The 21,954-nt window shown below is 38.6% G+C and overlaps 1 protein-coding gene across 3 annotated transcripts in view; it reads right to left on the bottom strand.

The window, feature by feature from the left end:
• TRIP4 (thyroid hormone receptor interactor 4) overlaps positions 1 to 21,954 on the bottom strand; it is an 89,441-nt gene that overhangs the window by 25,330 nt on the left and 42,157 nt on the right. For 2 of the 3 annotated variants that reach the window (XM_073877173.1, XM_025884121.1), the window contains exons 5-9: positions 20,571 to 20,649; positions 15,445 to 15,574; positions 13,302 to 13,517; positions 7,957 to 8,083; positions 4,408 to 4,595 (exon numbers count right to left, since the gene is read on the bottom strand). In XM_073877173.1, the coding sequence (XP_073733274.1) occupies positions 4,408 to 4,595; positions 7,957 to 8,083; positions 13,302 to 13,517; positions 15,445 to 15,574; positions 20,571 to 20,649 (740 nt within the window). The remainder of the gene's footprint in view (positions 1 to 4,407; positions 4,596 to 7,956; positions 8,084 to 13,301; positions 13,518 to 15,444; positions 15,575 to 20,570; positions 20,650 to 21,954) is intronic. The other variant, XM_073877174.1, reaches the window with a different exon arrangement.

Raw genomic sequence — 21,954 nt, 5'->3', positions numbered from 1 at the left:
GGATCATGACCTGAGCTGAAGGCAGTTGTTCAACCAACTGAGCCACCCAGGCGCCCCCCAAATCTTACATTTTCAAGGCATCTAAGTTGTTCCACAAAAAAGGAAGTCCTTGCTCTTCTTTGAGTCAAAGGCTAACCTTTTCTTGGATGCTTTGTTAATTGTTCTCTAACCTAACAGAAAAATCCTCACCAACACACAAATCTCTAAGAATAGTACTTTTATGATTATTACTTAATAGAATTTAAGTAAATGAAAATACTTATCATCTTCACTCTTTAAACTGTAGCCACATTCATTTATATTTTCTAAGTATTCTATAAAGGATTATGTTCTTTGTAGATAATTAAACAACTTGACTAGTTTGAAAGAATCTTTAAGTGGAATAACAATGAATCCAAGAGAATTTAATTACTCTCCAAGGATTACAAAAAGATGTTCCTGGGGGAGGGGGAATTGAGCAAAATGAGTGAAGGAGAGGGGGAGGTACAGGATTCCAGTTATGGAATGAGTAAATCACAGGAATAAAAAGCAGAGCATAAAGAATACAATGATATTGTAGTAGCAGTGTAATGGGACACAGGGTAGTCATACTTGTGGTGAACAAAGCGTAATGTATAAACTTGTCAAATCACTAAGCTGTACACCTGAAACTACTATTAACACTGTGTCAACTATACTCAAATAAAAAATAAAAGAAAAAGAAAAAAAAGATGTTCCTCTTTTAGTTCCCAACCAAATGAAATAAGTACCTTGATCATATCCCTATTACACTATTCTTATAATGGAAAACAGGGAATTTCTCATATCCTTCATTTTCCAATATAGATGAATTGAAAGAGTGCCAGGCACATAATAGGTGATCAATAAATGAAGAATGAATCATTAGCTTTCTTCTCCCTACACCAAATAACCTGAAGGGTTACTGAGAAAACAGTCTCACAAATGTGGCAGAACCACCCATTTTATTTCTGTGGGATTAGTTATTGTGGGCTGGATGCTGCTCATCTGTTCTTTTCAGTAACAAAATCTGAATAACACAGATCCAAAATAGGATGAGAGAAATGTAAACATTCTGATTCTCTCAGAAGAAGGCAAGCTGTTTAGTTTTCTACTTTGGAAGGTGGAAAAGATAACTAAATTGTAGAAAACTGAATGAGAAAAACAGGTATCTGAGGGCCCAGCTGCCCTGAAACAGAAGCAGATTCACATGCATTTGTACTAACGGCACTACACATATGAACTATAAAACAATTACAAGCCAAAGCAAGAAGGCCTGACCATCAAGAGGGGAGAAAAACAGTAATGCACTTTAATGAAGGAGGGAAATCACAGCTAATAATGAAAACACCACAGTAGAAATGATTCATCCTAAATGCCAATAAAAAATTTTCTTTCCGAAGAAAAATGACTGAAGCTTATACAGTAAGAATGGAAAAAACACTGAAAACTTGAACTCTAGTTCCATCTCTGCTACAAACTAGCTTTGTAATTCAGAGAATGCTACTTTACCTTTGCTTACCTAAGTGTCTTCATTTGTGCAAGATTGTAATAATACTGGCCTAATCTATTTCATAGAGCTACAACTTTTAAAACTAAAATCTATTTAAATATAAGGTATTATTACTTTTAGGACACTGCCTAGGCATAGTAAATTCTAATAGACAAAATAGAAAGGAAAAAAAAGATATCGGGGCTCCTGGGTGGCTCAGTCATTAAGCATCCGCCTTTGGCTCAGGTCATGATCCCAGGGTTCTGGGATGGAGCCCCACATTAGGCTCCGCCTCTCCCGCTCCCTCTCCCCCTGCTTGTGTTCCTGCTCTCACTCTCTCTCTCTCTCTGTCAAATAAATAAATAACATCTTTAAAAAAAAAAGATATCTGCATGCCACCATTCGCTGCAGCATTATTTACAACAGCCAAGACAGGGAAACAACCAAATGTCCACTGATGGATGAATGGATAAAGAAAATGTGGTATATATGTGAAATGGAATATTCTTCAGCCATAAAAATGAAGGAAATCCAGCCATTTAATTTAAGACATGGATAGACCTTGAGGGCATTGTGCTAAATCAGACAGAAAAAGACAAATACTGTATGATCTCACTTACGTGTGGAATCTGAAAAAAAACAAACTCATAGATACAGAGAACAAATTGGTGGTTGCCAGAGGTAAATGGGTGAAGACAGTCAAAACTTTCAGTTATAAGATAAATAAGTCCTGGGGAAGTAATGTACAGCTGGTGACTACAGTTAACAATACTGTATTGTATAGGGGCACCTGGGTGGCTAAGTCGGTTAAGCATCTGCCTTTGGCTAAGGTCACGATCCCCAGGTCCTGGGATTAAGCCCCACATTGTGCTCTCTGCTCAAGCAGGGAGCCTGCTTCCTCCCCTCCCTCTGCCATTCCCCCTTGCTTGTGCTCTCTCTAATAAATAAATAATAAATTAATTAAAAAAAAATACTGTATTCTATATTTAAAAGCTACTAAGAAAGTAGATCTTAAAAGTCCTGACAGAGGTGCCTGGGTGGCTCAGTGATATACGCGTCTGCCTTGGGCTCAGGTCATGATCCCAGGGTCCTGGGATGGAGCCCCAAGCCCTGCAGCCATCAGGCTCCCTGCTCAGCGGGGATCCTGTTTCTCCCTCTCCCCATTCCCCCCCAAATAAATAAAATCTTTTTTTAAAAAAAAGTTCTCATGACAAACAAAAAATTTGTAACTATGTGAGGTGATGGATGTTAACTAAATTTACTGAGGCAATCATGTAAAAATATATACTTACATATCAAATCATTATATTGTACACCTTAAACAAATATAATGTATGTTAATTACATTTCAATAAAACTGGGGAAAAAGGAAAAATGAATACGTTGTAATGATAAAGTGAAAGAAGTAAAGCACAATATATATTATGATCTCACTATATAACAATTTGCACAGTAAAAAAATATAAGTAAACCCTCTAAAATGCTAACAGTAGCTGTTTCTTTTTCTTTCTTTTTTTTAGAAGATTTATTTATTTGATACAGAGAGAGAGCACAAGCAGGGGGAGTGGCAGGCAGAGGGAGAGGGAGAAGCAGGCTCCCCTCTGAGCAGAGAGCCCGACATGGGGACATCAGGCTTGATCCCAGGACCCTGGGATCGTGGCCAGAACCAAAGGCAGATGCTCAACTGAGTGAGCGACCCAGGCACCCCTAACAGTAGCTGTTCCTAAGTGGTGGGATTATACATGATCTTTTTCTAGCTGTTTGACTATATTTTCCAATTTTCTATTTATATCTATAAAAGCAGAGAAAAACCTATTTTTTATTTTATTTTTTTAAAGATTTTAATTTTAAGTAATCTCTATACCCAATGTGGGCTCAAACTTACAATCCCAAGATCAAGAGTCACATGTTCTACCAAATGAGCCAGCGAGGCACTCCATAAAAACTATTTTTTAAAATTGAATTGAGAAGAAACATGAAACCACAGAACAGTAAGTTCTGACCATTATGAATAGGTATAATGACTCAACTCTGTAATACTTCTACTTAACTCTTACTAAATCCCGTACTTTTTGTAGAAAAGGAATTTGTGGTAAAATAGTTTCTCGATATGGTTACTCTGATATGATAGAAAAACAAAACCCCAGTTGGGCTGATGTATTAAAAAATATCAATAAATAGGTATAAAAACTTTGAATTTCAAATAGGATCAAAAAAATTAATGTTGCTGAGTGCTATATTACAAAGGCAAAGCCAAGTCTTGTCAAGACTTTCTTCCAGGGATGCCTGGGTGGCTCAGTCGGTTAAGTGTCTGCCTTCAACTTGGGTCATGATCCCAGGGTCCTGGGATCCAGTCCCACATCTGGGTCCTTGCTTAGCAGGGAGTCTGCTTCTCCCTCTGCCTGCCACTCCCCCTAATTGTGCTCTCTCTCTCTTCGACAAATAAATAAAATCTTAAAAAAAAAAAAAAAGACTTTCTTGCAAAGATGAAAAACTGGTATTCTATTCTTTGTTATGACTAGGATCCTTAGTTTTTCTAACCTCAGGTTTTTTTTAAGCTATTCAATAAAAACACTACTATCAAATCAGTAACATGAATATACTGCTGAAAGTTCTATGTGAAGAGTATTATAAATCATCACTAGATTGGGGAAAATTAACTCTAATCCATATATTTCTTTTTTTTAGAGAGAGATAGAAAGGTTGGGGGGGATAGAGAATCTTAAGCAGGCTCCATGCCCAGCACAGAGCCCAACGTGGGGCTCAATCTCATAACCCTGAGATCCTGACCTGAGCCGAAATCAAGAGTCAAATGCTTAACCAACTGAGCCACACAGGCACCTCCCCAATTCATAATTCTAAATCAAGTTTATGTCACTGTAAAATCTTCCACTGCCAAGATTCATTTCCATCCTTACCTTTTGATTCCTCTGACAAGCAGAGAAGCCCAGGGCTGATGCATAGAGAGGCACCAGCCACCATCAAAGCCTTCCTGAAATTCTTGGTCCTGGATTCGCAGCTGGTGCCGATAGGAGTTGAATTCTAGTTCCGATCCTGCTGAATGGAAAGCCTTCTTCTGTGAGGCTGCACCTGTCTGGTCTATCCACTACACAAAAAAGAAACCAAACATACAGTTCTGTCTGACAAGGAAAGAACCTGGGGTAGATATACAAAATGAGATGAATGCTTATAATGAAGAAATCATACTGGGCACAGTTTCCTTAAAGTTTATCCCATCTTTATCTGAAACAAGGCCAAAAAAGGTAGTAGGTATAAATTCAGTAGGAGTTGTGGGTATGATAACAAAGTCCCATCTTAAAAGATAATCAGAATGTTGAAATCTCCATACACAGCTTCCTAATTCCAGCAACAATACAACTAGTAGACCAAGTACAAGGTCTGCAATTATTCCCACTTTATATTTATTAATGATCCATACTGGATTCTGGACAATTTCCCAACATAATTCCATCGAACAAAGGTTCAACATTTTGGTCCACACATTTTTCATGTGCTTAGGGGCAGAGTCACATGGTGGCATCATGATAAAACCAAACAGATACCATCACGGGCAGCAGTTCTACTGGAGGCATGACGTTTTCTCTTACCCTGAAATGAACTTGTCCCTTAAAAGACAGGATGGAGCACTACTGAAACAAGGTTCCCATCACATAAAGAGAAGAGAGAGGACAGAGGTAACAGAGCAAACTGATTCATCCTGGCAGTAGTTCTCACACAAAATGACAAAGGTTAATGTTTCTTCCAGAACAAGAAGACTGAAGGCTCCAAAAAAAAAAGGCTTTATTAAGATGATAAAGTTTGGGGTTAGTTTTCTTAACTTTTGACTTTTTACTTGATAATTTATAGGGGGGAAAAGTGGCAGTTTAGAGACTCTAAACAATTGTTTAACTTCTAACAGTTTCAGTTTTCTCAACTATAAAATGAGGGGGTTGGACTAAATTAATCTCTAATAATCTTTCTGTAATAAAGTTTTAGGATTCTAATCAACTGCATCATATCTTAAAAAAATGAACATTTATTGAATACTTGACTATGTGAAGCACATAAAGTACAAAAAAGATACAGTTCTTTCTTTCAAGTAACTTATAATCTTAGAAGACAAAAACATAAATAGCTATCCAAAATCTAAACAGAATAGAGTAAATATTACACAGAGATAGAAGTCCTTAACCGTGAATACCCAGAAAAGACTCATCCTTTACAGGGGAAATAACTGATTTCGTAAACATGTTCGTGTCTGAACAATTCTGAGGCCCACATTCTCTGTTTTATCTCTACTACAGTTCTAGTTTACATTACCTGTTTCTCTGTCCTCGCAGCCACTTTCCTAAATTAATCTCTTATCTTTCAATAATATTATTATAGACCCTACTAACAGGACTAAATTTTTAGCCTTTACATAACTCTCTGCTACCCTACTAGTGTTACAACACTAACCTGGGCCCTCATTATCTCCCCACTGAACTACTGCAATAACCTTCTTAGGAATTTCCTTGCTTCCAGTCTTACTCCTCCTTCCAATCTGTTCTCTATACAGGCATGGAAGTCATGCCAATCTTCTGCTAAAATTCTTTAATGACTTCTCTTTGCCTACTTTGAATAAAACCAGACTCCTTAGCATGAGACATAAAGGCTTTCACGGTAAGATGTTGACTACTGTACTGGGTTGAGTAGTATCCCCCCTAACATTTATGTCTACCCAGAACCTGTGGAAGTGACCTTATTTGGAAATAGTCTTTGCAGATGTAATCAAATTGAGATAAGGTCATGCTAGGTTAGAGTGGACTACAAATCCAGTGACTGGTGCCTTTATAAAAGGGAAGAACACATAGAGACAAAAACATACAGGGAATAAGGCCATGTGAAGACGGAGGCAGACATTAGAATGATGCAGCTACAAACCAAGGGATGCCTAGGGCCACCAGAAGCTCAAAGAGGCAAGGAAGCATTCTCCCGTAGAGCCTTCGGAGGGAGTGTGTGGCCCTGCCAACACCTTGATTTTGGTGTTAGGGAACTGTGAGAGAATAAATTTCTGTTGTTTTAAGCCAACTAACTGTGATACTTTGTTATGGTTACCCTAGGAAACTAATACACCTAGTCCATCTTTTTTTTTTCATCTTAACTTTTAAAAATACTTAGTTACTTCTGGTTCTACCAAATCTACAATGCTCCTAAACTGCTGAGCCTGTGGTACATGTTGTACCCTCTACCTGGAATTCCCTCCGTAGATTTGTCTCATTGGCAATTGTTATTCATCCTTAATTTAAGTCTTCTCTCAAACACCATTTCTTTGGTGACTCCTCTAGTGCATTTACGAACTCTTTCCTGAAGTCCTACTCTATGCACAACATGTGTCTATCATTGCAATTATCCTTTTTTTTTAATTGAAGTATAATTAACATATAGTGTTATATGCAACTATCTTAAGGAATTGAAATTATTTGTATCCAAACACATCTTTCTAGGAAATCTGAAGTCCTTAAAGATAGGAGCTGGGCCTTTATCCCTTTTAATTTCCTAGCACCTGGCAAAGAACCTGGCATGTACAAAGAGCTGAATGAATATCTCCAGTTAGGCTGTCTGATTGCATCTCTTTGCATAAGAACCTTCTATGGCTCACATTTACTTAGAAAACAAAAATGTCAAAACTTCCTAAACATTTAAACTCTTTAGTGATTTGGTTCTACCTACCTAACCTTACTCCATTTCTCAGGATAATCCCTTTGATAAGTACTATCTAAGCAGCTAAATTCATTTTTCCATAACTATACAGGCCATGCTTTCATGTACCCATGCTTTATTCCTACAGTTTATTCTGCTTGGAATGTTTTTTCCCCCACCATCCGCAAATATTCATTTTCTTGGATATTTATTTTTAATGAATATAGCTTCCTATAAAAGCCTCTTTTATTCTCCTCAACTGGAAGTACTGTTTCCTTCCTCTGGGTTTCCACCATACTTTATTTATATTTCTATTAGTATTAGGGCTGCTTATGTAATCTTTTTCCCTACTAGTCTGTGAGTTTTTTGAGGATAGAAGCAGTATACAGTTTAACACTTACTACTATGCTTGCACATAACAGATGCTCAATGTATGATGGAAAAATGAATGACAACAACGAATGTGTTAATTTAAAACACCATTCCCTGAACTACCCATTTTCTATAAAAGGTAAAGAAAGAACATTAATGAAAGGATCATGGGATTACTATCTAAATATCTTACTTTTAAAAACCCTCTCTTGGGAAATACTTGGAAGATAATATAGATCAACTTGTTAGAAGTGCTGCGAAAAACTGGAAAAAACTGGAGCCAGAAAATAAGGTTGGTGGGTGTGTTGAAAGCGCAGATTGGTATCTAAAGCTTATGAAACAGGCACACTTGAAAGGAGAAATATCTGGGCCCAAACTCCTCTTATTACCAGTTAGAGCAAAGGTTCACTAACCTGGGGAGGGGACTGGTACAGGTTGGGATTCACCAGAACTCCCAAAGGCTCATCAGAAGATCTATCCAATTTGGTCAGTGGTTGGTTCAAGGTTCCATTGGCAATTGCCTGAATTGTCTCATCTAGTCTGTGATAACAAACCAAAGGATGCAATAATTGGTAATCTTCTATGCTCAGAATATCCTTACTTACCATAACATAAAATCCTTCAACAATAATAAAATTTGAAATTCAAAGAGGGGTCCATGGATGATCTTCCCTACTCCCCACCACCAACTTCCTTTTCTTCACTCCAAGAACCCTAAGGAATATAAGTCAGCAAAAGTTCCAGAACACTAAGAAAATAGGTAGGGCAGGACGCCTGGGTGGCTCAGTCGGTTAAGCGGCTGCCTTCGGCCCGGGTCATGATCCCAGGGTCCTGGGATCGAGTCCCACATCGGGCTCCTTGCTCAGCAGGGAGCCTGCTTCTCCCTCTCTCTCCCTCTACTTGTGCTCTGTCAAATAAATAAAATCTTAAAAAAAAAAAAATAGGTACGGCATACTACAATCACTCATTTGTTTAACAAGATCACTAAAAATGCCAAGATTAGAAAACATGCCTAGAAACAGTCTGACCCACAGAAGAGTATTCTATAGCAGCCTATTTACTCAACACATTCAATTACTCCTCTGCCCACTCAGAAGACCCTCTCTACTCCTCCATGCTGACCCGGATTCTATCCTTGCTTCAAGGCCCAGAAGTTCTAATAAGGCCTTCTACTGGCCCAGCATAAAAGTGCTTACTCCTTGGGCACCCGGGTGGCTCAGTCATTAAGTGTCTGCCTTTGGCTCAGGTTGTGATCCCAGGGTCCTGGGATCAAGCCCCACATCGGGCTCCCTGCTCCACGGGAAGCCTGCTTCTCCCTCTCCCACTCCCCCTGCTTGTGTTCCCTTTCTCACTGTGTCTCTATCAAATAAAATAAAATCTTTAAAAAAAAAAGTGCTGGGCGCCTGGGTGGCTCAGTTGGTTAAGCCACTGCCTTCGGCTCAGGTCATGATCCTGGAGTCCCAGGATCGAGTCCCGCATCGGGCTCCCTGCTCGGCAGGGAGTCTGCTTCTCCCTCTGACCCTATCCCCTCTGATGTACTCTCTCTCTCTCATTCTCTCTCTCTCAAATAAATAAATAAAATCTTTAAAAAAAAAAAGTGCTTACTCCTTTCTCTGAAGTCCTATAACACCTATTATTTAAAGTCACTGAATAGGGCTCTATTGGGAGACTGCCTTCGGCTCAGGTCATGATCCTGGAGTCCCGGGATCGAGTCCCACATCGGGCTCCCTGCTCGGCGGGGAGTCTGCTTTTCCCTCTGACCCTCTTCCCTCTCGTGCTATCTCTCATTCTCTCTCTCTCAAATAAATAAATAAAATCTTAAAAAAAAAAAATAAAGTCACTGAATACATCCCATGTTATCCTGTGCCTATGGTATTTGTTATTTATTTTGGCTCTAAACTCACAAAAGAATGTGATGATTATTCATTTAAAGACTGCAGAACTAATCCTACTGGTTAGTAAGAGATTATAGGTCCTGCAGGAACCGTATCTTATTCTACCTGATACCTCTACGTTACTTGTTGCTGTACTCCACGTCCCTGCCAGATGCATGACAAATGTTTGTGCATAATGATAATTTTGAGGCACAACATAATGAAAAGCTTTTACCAGTAGGAAAGGCCAATTAAATACAATTTAATTGAATACAATTAAAGAGATATTTGTTAGGAACCTCTGATATGCAAGGCAACTTAAAAGTGTGAAGGAGGGGCGCCTGGGTGGCTCAGTTGTTAAGCGTCTGCCTTCGGCTCAGGTCATGATCTCAGGGTCCTGGGATCGAGTCCCGCATCAGGCTCCCTGCTCGGCGGGAAGCCTGCTTCTCCCTCTCCCACTTCTCCTGCTTGTGTTCCCTTTCCTGCTGTGTCTCTCTGTCAAATAAATAAAAACTTTAAAAAAATAAAAAATACATAAAAAAAAAAAAGAGGGGCACCTGGGTGTCTCAGATGGTTAAGCACTGGACTCTTGATCTCAGCTTGGGTCTTAAATTCAGAGGTGTGAGTTCCAGCCCCACACTGAGCCCAGCATGCCTTAAGAAGAAAAAAGGTGCAGAGGACAAGGTTCTTGCCTTCAAGAAGTTTTGCATCTAAATGGCAGGTTTAAGACAGTTGTGAAGATGATGAACAAGACACGGAAGGATGTAGCTATTAGTATGATACAGTTATTACAATCATTGCTATTATCATCCCACGTGTTGTACCAAGTAGGTAGATTATTTCAAAGGCAAAGATTGGGGGAGAAATTTCCAAACCAAGGAAAATTTTCAAACACAGGCATGAAGCTAAAAGAAAAGAAAAAGAAAAAGAAAAGAAAAATAAGAATTTCTGAGGGGAGAGGTGAGTGTAAATAAAATAAGGGGGGGGACAGTGGGATCTGAAGGAAGGAAATAGATTTGAGACATAACAAATGGGAAGTATATCTACAACTCTAGAATCTATAAAAGAATACAAATAGCTAATTAACATATTTTTAGAAAGTTCAGAATTACCATCAAAAAACCAAAGAAATGTGAATAAAGATTTTGATGAAATAAATACCATTTTTCATGTGTCAGAAAGGCAAATATTTCTTTAAAATGTTGAGAAAGGGATGAAGAAACTAGCATCTTGCTATCTGGTTATAGTTGACAAGTCAAAAAGTATGCATAATATAAGATACAGTTTGAGATACTATCCAATTTCACTTCTAAAAAGCTGTACCATTTTACATTGAACATACAAATAATTTTATTATTATAAAGGAAATTCATAACTGGAAAATAAAAATTAATGGGGAAAAAAATTAAAAATTCCTAAACACATCACCCAAAAAATATTTTTTTCTTTATATCTATGTATCAAGTATGTAATAGGTGAGAACAAATAATTATTTTGAAGTTAATGGTAGAATTTCTTTTATGGAGAGAATAACCTTTGCTTAGGAAAATTCTACGATGGATTTGCCAGATCTGAAAGAGAAGGCCAAGGATTGGACCTTGTGGCAAGCATTACTATGTTTACCAATATCCAGTTGTGTGTGTGTGTTTGGGAGGGGGTGCAAAGAAAGAAAGAGAAAGAGGGGGTGGGAGGAGAGGGAGAGAGAAAAAAAGAAAGAGAGAGAGAGAGAGAGAGAAACCAATGCCATTTGCAAAACAGAAAGCAGGGCGTGAGATCCTCTCCTTTCTTTTCACTGGTATGCTGGAGCCGATACCGTATCTCTGAACTCTACATTCAGTGACTTCATGCTTGTAACTTGAAATTGGCCATGATGGAGATTATTTCATTAAACTTTATTTTTTAGAGCAGTTTTAAGTTCATAGGAAAACAGAAGGCTCACACATTTCTCATATGCTCCTTGCCCCCATACATCCATAGTTTCCTCCATTATCAACCATCTAACATTGTTAAAATTAATCAACCTACGCTGACACATCATTATCACCCAAAATCTATACTTTACATAAGGGTTCACTCTTGGCATTGAGGCTGTACCATTTTAATAGTCCCATACACAGTAAAAGAGCATGTCCATTTTCTTACACTCAAAGATTATGCAATATTTTATATATATGTATTTTTTATTTCAACCAATTAAATGGTACATTAGGTTTTAAAACTTGCATTACCCTTTTAACTAGTTGAGCACTTAAAAAAAAATGTCTATAGGCTATTTGTATTTCCTCACCTGTAAATTGTCCTTAACCTTTGCTCATTTTTCTACCGGACTGTTTGTATGTTTTATGTTTCTTCTAATTTGCAGGAGGTCTTTACATAGATATTCCTCTTTTGACTTAAAAATGTTTACAATAGGGGCTCCTGGGTGGCTCAGATGGTTGGGCGTCTGCCTCCGGCTCAGGTCATGATCCCAGGGTCCTGGGATCAAGCCCCACATCGGGCTCCCAGCTCAGCGGGGGGCCTGCTTCTCCCTCTCCCTCTGTCTCTCTCCCTGCTCATGCTCTCTCTGTCTCAAATGAATAAATAAAATCTAAAAAAAAAAAAAAAATGTTTACAATATTCTCTCAATTGGGTAGTATTTTTTTTACTTTACTAAAAATATCTTGGGGCGCCTGGGTGGCTCAGTTGGTTAAGCGGCTGCCTTTGGCTCAGGTCATGATCTTAGGGTCCTGGGATCAAGCCCTACATTGGGCTACCTGCTGAGGGCGAGTCTGCTTCTCCCTCTCGCGAGTCTGCTGCTCCCTCTCCCTCTGCCTCTCCCCCCAGCTTGTGCTCTCTCTCAAATAAATAAATAAAATCTTAAATAAAATAAATGTCTTGTCTTTTTTATTTCTGGGTTTTGTATTTTGCTTAGAAAGAGCTTTATTACACCAAGATTATACCTGTATTCTCCTATATTTCTTTCTGATCCTTTTATCTCTTCTATATTTCACTATTTAGTCAAACTTATTATCACAGTATGGTTTGAGGTACAGACCTAATGTAGTAGATTTTTTCCAATGCCCAATCATCCCATCATATATTTAAGCCTTTCCTTACTATTTAGAAATGCTACCTGTTTCAGGAGCGCCTGGGTAGCTCAGTTGGTTAAGTGTCCGTCTCTTGATTTTGGCTCAGGTCATGATCTCAAGGTTGTGGGATTGAGCCCCATGTCAGGCTCTGTGAGTGTTCAGCGGGGAGTCTGCTTGAGATTCTCTCCCTCTTCCTGTCCCTCTGCCCCTCCCCCTACTTGCGCACACACGCTCTCTCAAATAAATAAATCTTTAAAAAAAAGAGAGAGAAATGCTATCTGTTTCAATTACTAATTTACACATGTGTAGACACAAGCACACACAATGCAGGTTTGTTTCTGGATTCCTTTATATTTCACTGATCTTCTCCCATGCCCAAACTATACCTCATTGTTTTAAAAAGTTTATCAAACTACAGCAATTATCTAGAAGACAAGTTCCCCTCACTGTTCATTTTCAAAATTTTCTTAGCTACTCTTACATATTTCTATTCCAAATGAATATATTATTTTTAAAATCAACAAAAATAGGGGCACCTGGGTGGCTCAGTCAGTTAAGCATCTATCTTCAGTTCAGGTCATGGTCCCAGGGTCCTGGGATTGAGCCCCATGTCGGGCTCCCTGCTTGGCAGGGGAGTCTGCTTCTCCCTCTCCTTCCATCCCACCCCTTGCTCATGCTCTCTCTCTCTTCTCTCAAATAAATAGATAAAATCTTTTAAAAAATAAAATAAACACAATAACAGATCCATGACAGGGGGGCAAATCCTTTACAGTCAAACTGTCCCCTCCCAAACACTTTCTGGTGCTGCCCACTTACTTGCTGTGATACTCTGCTAGTGGATTTTCATCTTCCACGATCTTCCTGCCTGCAAAGTCAATGGTGATTTTCTTAGAGAGCCGAGACATATGTCGAAATTCTCTCAGCTCCTCCTCTCGCTTTTGCAGGGTCTCCCGTTCAATTTTAGACAACCACTGGTTAGAATCACTGGCAAAGTAATCTGACTCATCATCAATGACTTGGGTCCTTCTAATGCTAAGGAGGTAAAAAACATAACACATGTCAATTGGGTCACCTGTTGATAAAACAAGGACTTGATATCCTGAGATTATTACCTTAAATATAGATACCCGAAAAAGTTCCAAAATCAGGTCAAGCTCTGCTTGGTTCCCAGCTTCTGCATGTATCTTATCCCCACTGCAGTCTCAGCTCAGCTCCTAAAACTAATCTCACTCTCAGGCAGAAAAAGACACAGCAGCATAACCCATTATCCTTCTACCATTTTTTTTTTTTTTACTAGTCCAGCCATAATTGGGCTTCCACCAGGTTTTGCTGCATCTGCGTTCATGTCTTGGCAGGATACTCAATATCCTACTCCCTCTACTACAGGGGCCTAGTCTATTCTTGCTAGGTCCAATTGCTGCCCTTTCCCTTAAAAACTAAGGTGTTCGTTCTATCCTGGACTTTTAAAGTCCTCTGGCTTACTCTTAGGACATCCTACTACTCTACTACTACAAGCCAGTTTCTACCCCCTGCCCTCCAAACCTATCTTCAGTCCCTCACTAAAATACTTGTCAAATTCCAAGATACGACAATCAGGCCTATTCCTAAGATCATACCGACAAAGAAACTGAGAACCAGAAGGAATTTTGATGACCCAGCTCTCTCATTCTATAGATAATGAACATGGGGCTCAAAGAAGTGACTACTTAAAATGCACAAATCCAGTCACAACTGACTTTGTGCATAATGAAAATTAGTGATATACACAGGCATAGGGAAATACTGAAATTAGATTCATATATTGATTTCAATTTTTCAGGACACAGCTGGAATTATACAAGTTTTAAAGCAGACAGAGTGGGAGGTTTCAGAGGGCTCAGGAGAAAACTGGTCCTACATGTGAACCTAAATAATGAAATTGGTACCTTGGAACACACAAGAAAAGGGGGCAATATCAGTAGGGAGAGACCCTTTTCTAGTTTCCATTTACCAAGAAATGTACTCCATTGCCAATTCTATTTCTAATGATAAAATTTTACTGAGTAGGGACAAAAGTGCTATTTAAAGGATTAAGAGTAAATATGAGTTATAAACTTTGTGATGGGCTTACTCAAGAAATAGCTTTCAAAGCTATACTTAGATTTATAGCAAATGGTTTGGAAGGAGGAAGCATGTCTAACCAAAGGATTATAATGCCAGGAATAGACTCCCAAGTCAGTTAAAATAAGTAAAAGATGCAGGGTTCTCCAATGACCCTCACATATTCTCACACAGCCATTTGAAAAATGAGTGTACAAGTCCTATTTAAACATTTTTACCACTAACTGGCTCTCAATACGTATTTTGTCCAAAAGAAGGAAAACATGAAAGAAATAAAAAATTAACAAATCAATAAAACTGTCTCCTAAACAGAAGTCGATAGGCTAAATGACAAACATGTAGGAATGTAAAAGCCAATTTACAGACATTTTAATATATTAATCATTAAATCAGAAAACAAATTTAGTGTCAAAGGGAAGGAAGGGTAAATCATACCTTCCCATGATACACCACTACCTACAGTCTCCCAGAGGCAATTTCTTACAGATCCTCCAGAGCCCAGCACAGCAGTCTGCACAGGGTAGGCACTCTAACATATGCTGACTGACGGAATGAATGGCTGCAAGTGGAACAACTGGGGAATTCTGTCAACTCAAATCAACTTTTGGGGGGTATAGTAGCATCCACCAAAAATCAAAAAAATGTTGCAGGGTACGATCCTCTTAGTGAGAGCCTATCTTATTCAAACATGAATTCAAAAACAAGATGTAGGCCTTGTACACAGTGGAACACTTCTTTTGCTGTGAATCTTTCAAACTCCACCCTAGAAAGGTATCAAATGCCAGAATAAATGTTTTAGTGGCCAGAATTTGTGGACCAGTCTATTGCTTAGCATTTGTTATTCTAACCCACATCATACCTAGTTCTGTCAAATTCTAACAGTTTGTCTTTATGCTTAATAGCCTTCTCCAGACCAGACTTAATTCGCAATTCTTGATGAGGAAGAAGGTCCTTGGTAGAGATGTCCACTTTTCCAGAATTCTCTGTCCCTGAAATTCAATAAGGAAACCAAATGGTGTCAGCCTATAATATAAATTAGTTTTTTCACTAGGCAGCAAAGAACACAGTAACAGAAGATCTGGCTCTGCTCCAGATGGCTGACAGTTTTCACTTCAATGAAAAACAAATATACAGGCCAAGCTTTACTTATCAAGCATCAAGCATGGCTTGACACAGAATTGGTTCTCAGTATACAGTAGGATCTATTTCTTCCCATATGGAAATTTGGATCACAAAGGGTACCAAGCTGTTAAACAATAGAAAAATGCATTATAAATGAAAAGCTTTATTGATGGGTGCCTGAGTGGCTCAGTCGTTAAGTATCTGCCTTCGGCTCAGGTCATGATCCCAGGGTCCTGGGATCAAGCCCTGCGTCGGGCTCCCTGCTCCGCAGAAAGCCTGCTTCTCCCTCTCCCACTCCCCCTGCTTGTATTCCCTATCTCACTGTCTCTCTCTCTGTCAAATAAATAAAATCTTAAAAAAAAAAAGAAAAGCTTTATTGAATAGGGCTGACTATGACCTCTAAACATACTTTCACATAGCAAAACTAAAAACTAAATAATGGAAGAAAAAAGAGTAGAAATTGCAGGAAAGGGACAGAAATGAATACTGAAAACTTATTAGATGCTAAGGCACTTAATATATTACATTATTTAATTCTCCCAATAACTGTGTAAGACAGTTTCTTTTTCTGTAAAGAAGTTCAGAGACAATAATAAACTTATTGAGTCACTCAGGTAGAAATCAGAAGGTGGAAACAAAATTTAAACTTAGGTCTAACAAGCCCATATTCATTACTTGGACCATGTGTCATCTCCTGTGTGACAGCAAACCAAAAATCTATATATCCCAGAAAAGAGAGTCATAAATTATGAAAAAACCAAGCCCCAAGATGTGTTAGGAAAACAAGGCTATACTGAAGGCTAACCTTTCTCTTTATTCAAACTCCAGGCCTGTTCAAAGTCCTGTCAAAATTCTCTTTTAAGGGGTGCCTGTGTGTCTCAGTCATTAAGCATCTGCATTTGGCTCAGGTCATGATCCCAGGGTCCTGGGATCAAGCCCCATATCGGGATCCCTGCTCTGAGGGAAGCCTGCTTCTCCCTCCCCCACTCCCCCTGCTTGTGTTCCCTCTCTCACTGTGTCTGTCTCTGTCAAAAAAAAAAAAAAAAATTTAAAAAAAAAAAAAAAAAGAAAAACACTTAGAACTAACTTTTCTTATAATAATGATCTTAAATCCTAACTGAAAAGATAGGGAGATATGTTCAACTTCTTCAATAAAATTTTTTTTAAAGATTTTATTTATTGGAGAGAGAGAGAGACACACACAGAGATAGCACAAGCAAGGGGAGAGGCAGAGGGAGAGGGAGAAGCAGGCTCCCAGCTGAGCCGGGAAGCCGACATGGGGCTCAATCCCCAGACCCAGAGATCATGATCTGAGCAGAAGGCCAATGCCCAACCATCTGAGCCACCCAGGTGCCCCTTCAATAAAAAAATTTTTAAGTATAGAGATAACAATATTTGAAATGTCAAAATTCAATAGTGACAGGTTTTAGTCACTATCCTGTTAACAGATTGGTATATTTTGGTAAAGTAATATGGCAAATACATTTTAAGTGTCAAAAATGATGATATTAAAGACAAATACCATATGATTTCACTTATATGTGGAATCTAAAAAACAAAGCAAACAAACAAAAGCAGAAACAGACCCATAAATACAGAGAAAAACTGGTGGTTGCCAGGGGGGCACTGAGAGGGGGGAGATGGGCAAAAAGGGATGAAGGGGAGTGGAGGAGGTACCGGCTTCCAGTTATGGAATGATTAAGTCACAGGGATAAAAGGTACAGCACAGGGAATATAGTCAATGGTATTTTTTTAATTTTTTTTTTAAGATTCTATTTATTTATTTGACAGAGAGAGAGAGAGCACGAGTGGGGTGAGGGCAGATGAAGAAGGAGATTCCCCGCCGAGCAGGGAGCCCAATGCAGGACTCAATCCTGGAACTCTGGGATCATGACCTGAGCTGAAGGCACACACCCAACCGACTAAGCTACCCAGGTACCCCTAGTCAATGGTATTTTAATAGCATCATATGGTGACGGATGGTAGTAACTACACTTGTGGTGAGCACCTCATAACATACACAACTGTCAATCACTATGTTGTACACCTGAAACTAATATTAAATTGAATGTCAATTACACTTCAATTTTTAAATCATATCGTTAAAAAAGTAAATTTAAAAATCCTTTTTTTTTTTTTTAAGAGAGGGAGAGAGAGTGGGGAAGGGCAGAGGGAGAGTGAGAGAATCTTAAGCAGGCTCCACGTCCAGTGCGGAGCCTATTGCATGGCTCGATCTCACAAACCTGAGATCATGACCTAAGCCAAAATTAAGAATTAGACACCTAACGGACTGAGCCACCCAGGTGCCCCTAAAGAATCATATTCTTTGTGGCACCTGGCTGGTTCAGTCAGTGAAACATGCAACTCCTAATCTCAGGGTTGTGAGTTCAAGCCTCAGGTAGGGTGTAGAGACTACTTTAAAAAGAAAAAATCACATTCTTTGACTCAATAATCTGATTCTTAAGAATTTATCCCAGGGAAATAAACTGAAAGATTTAAGAGTCAAAATATCTAGCAACTGAAAAGTAGGTGATCAAATTACAATAATTCAAGTTAACAGACTATTCTTGGCCACTAAAAACAATAAATATGAAGAATAGATAGCAACATAGAAAGTAATTATAAAATACCAGTTGAAAAAAAGGAAAACATAAAGTTTTTTTTTTTTTAAGATTTTATTTACTTATTTGAGAGAGAGAGACACAGCCAGAGAGGGAACACAGCAGGAGGAATGGGAGAGGGAGAGGCAGGCTCCCCACTGAGCAGGGAGCCCAATGCGGAGCTCAATTCCAGGACTCTGGGATCATGACCTGAGCCGAAGGCAAACGCTTAACAACTGAGCCACCCAGGCGCTCTGGAAAACATAAAGTTCTATACACATTATGATCACTACTTTATAATACCAATCAATCTATCTTTATTTAAAAAAAAAGAAAGAAACCATGGGGGCGCCTGGGTGGCTCAGTCGTCAGTTAAGTAGTCGACTCTTGATTTCAGCTCAGGTCATGATCTCAGGGTCCTGGGATATTTCCCCACATAGGGCTCCTCGCTCAGTGAAGAATCTGCTTGAGGATTCTCTCTCCCTCTCCCTCTCGCTGTCCCCTCCACTTGTGTGTGCGAGCTCTCTCTAAAATAAATAAATAAATCTTTAAAAAAAAAAACCAAAACAATGAACTAAAGCAAAAACAAAAATTTGCATAAGTGGGAAATAATGAGTACACTGTTTTTCCTTTTAAAAATATCCTTGGGGCGCCTGGGTGGCTCAGTCATTAAGCGTCTGCCTTCAGCTCAGGTCATGGTCCCAGGGTCCTGGAATCGAGTCCCACAATGGGCTCCCTGCTCTGCAGGAGGCCTGCTTCTCCCTCCCCCACTCCCCCTGCTTATGTTCCCTCTCTCACTGTGTTTCTCTCCATCAAACAAATAAATAAAATCTTCACAAAAAAAATTTTTTAGAAATCTTTAACTGGGGCATCTGGGAGGCTCAGTGGGTTGGGTGTCTGCCTTCAGCTCAGGTCATGATCCCAGGGTCCTGGGATGGAGCCTCACGTTGAGCCCCACATCTGGCTCCCATGCTTCTCCCTCTCCTCCTGCTCATGCTCTCTTCTCGCTATCTCTGTCTCTCTCTCTCAAATAAATAATCTTTAAGATAAAAATTTCCTTAACTATTTTTTTCTTAAGATTTTATTTTCAGGGTACCTGGCTGGCTCAGTTGGTGGATCATGTGACTCTTGACCTCAGGGTTATGAGTTTGAGCCTCACTTTGGGTGTAGAGATTTTAAAAATAAAATCCTGGGGTGCCTGGGTGGCTCAGTCAGTTAAACATCTGCTTTCCGTTCGGGTCATGATCTCAGGATCGTGGGCTTGAGCTCCGCATAGGGCTCCCTGCTCAGAGGGGTGCCTGTTTCTCCCTCTTCCTCTGCCCCCCTACCCACCCCTGTTCTTTCTCTTTCAAATAACATCTGTAAAATAAATAAGTAAATAAAATTTTAAAAAAAATTTTTTAATAAAATCTTATTTTTAAGTTTTTAAGTAATCTCTACACCCAACATGGGGCTCAAACTCACAACCCTGAGATCAAGAGTCACATGCTCCACCAAATGAGCCAGCCAGGTGCCCCGTCCTTAACTATTTTTTTCATGTGTTTTCAACTATAAAAGACTTAGAAAAGAGTTGCTAAAAAAAAAAAAAGTAGACTTCTGTATAACTTTCAGTAAGCTTCCCTTAATGTTAATACCTTATCTTACATAACCATAGTATAATTATCCAAAGAAATTAACATTAGTACAATACTATTAACTAAATTACAGCCTTTATTTGGATTCCAACATTTTTGCCATTAACGTTATTTTCCTGTTCTAGGATCCAATTCAGAATCCCACACTGCAGTTACTTATGTCTCCTTAGCGTCCTCTAATCTGTGATAATTCTTCAGTCTTTCCTGGTTTTTCATGAACTTGCAAATCTCCCATTCTTAAACTTTCATCCAACAATTTTAGCATCCATTAGTGGATCTTGCTTGTGGCAATTACTAAAACTGTGGTATTCTAAATGGCGATTTTCTATAATCCTCATTCCTTCATGGTAATAATTGGAATTCTTCTATAATAAAGAGCTGTCCCTTCTCTCCCATTTAACTTATTCATTTAATTCAGGACATTAATTTTATTCTTTGGGTTATAATCCAATATTATTAGTAGTTTTTTGCTCAATGTTAGGTGGTTTTAATAACTTAAAAAAATAAATGATTGTAGAATAAATGAATGAATAAACTGCATCTTGCATAGCAAGGTACAAGAAAGAAACAATCACAGATACAAGATGTACCCACCACCATGATGATCCAATCAGAAGATTGCTGCCTACCTGACATTAGCTTTTTCAGCAGTTTCTGGCTCTTGTTTGAGTCACGCTGTAAAATATCTTGTTCTTCACGAGTACATACCTATAAAGTAATAAGAGTAAGACACATGATCCAAGTTACATTAATTTTGTTTGCTTGATATCCTAAAATGTAACCTCAAATTACACATTAGATATGGCAATAAAATAATGAAACTGTTGGGTGTTTTTTTTATCCAAGCAAATACACCAAAAATATACATATCCAAATGAGTTTGCCCTAGTCTCTTTCCACTTATCCCTTCTTTTATGAACCACAGAAAAAACTTATCTCACTGGAAGTATCCCTGAATGTTTTGATAGTTAAAAAAAAAAAGAAAAAAAACTAACCTACTTTCAAAGGACAAAGATTTGCCATCACAGAATACTGGGAAAAAATACACGTTTTTTAAAAAGACTTCCAGTTCTAATCATGAAATCCAAATCTTACAAAAGAAGTTATAAGCAGATGTCTTATTAGAAAGAAGCAGAAAAAGCAAATTACAGTGCCATCAGTGAAAATTAGTCTAACTTTTATACTATATATATTTCATTTCTTTGCCTTTGAATATTACCTACTTATAAAATAATGAATATATTAAGCAAAGAAAAAGTTCTGTTTATTATAAAATCACTGCAACTATAAGAAGGAAGGCAAAAAAGGAGTTACTTAAAAACAGTCATTTGGCTCAGTTGTTAAGCATCTGCCTTCAGCTCAGGTCATGATCCCAGGGTCCTGGGATCGAGTCCTGCATCGGGCTCCCTGCTCAGTGGGAAGTCTGCTTCTCCCTCTCCCCTCCCCCTGCTTGTGTTCCCTCTCTCGCTGTCTCTCTCTGTCAAATAAATAAATTTTTAAAAATCTTAAAAAAAACAACCTATACAAAAAAACAAAATAAAACAATTTCATACTGAGTTTACAAAGCTGTAAGACTTCAAAGCCAATTTGCTTTACATTACTCTGTTCTTGAACTAAAGGATGCAAGGGATCTAGTGGAAAACACTCAAATAGCCTAGAAGTTGCCTCAGTGGCACACAAAGCTTCTGCCACAGGGCATTTCTCTAGAGAAAGCCCCATATGGGAGGATATTTACTGCTGTTTGATTAATTTTTGTTTTTGTTTTATGAATATTTTTGATGGAAGACACTACATTTTTCAGGTCATCCACTATCAGCTTATTTTTTGAGTGTACTGAATAATTAAAGGACCCATAAGAGAAGAAAAAACAAAGCAATATAAAATGGATGTCTTCACCAACATCTAATGCCACTGCTTCTGCCAGCCTGTTCAACTGGCAAGAGTAAGTTTTCTAGACAACTTGTTAGGGTGTTTGTAAGACAGTTATTACTGCCACACTCTTGAAGTCATTCT

This window comes from Callorhinus ursinus, unplaced genomic scaffold, assembly GCF_003265705.2.
Source record: "Callorhinus ursinus isolate GAN/ISIS: 27379988/994484 unplaced genomic scaffold, GSC_fseal_2.0 scaffold25, whole genome shotgun sequence".
Taxonomy (NCBI): Eukaryota; Metazoa; Chordata; class Mammalia; order Carnivora; family Otariidae; genus Callorhinus; species Callorhinus ursinus.
This window is presented reverse-complemented; position numbering and strand designations above follow the sequence as displayed.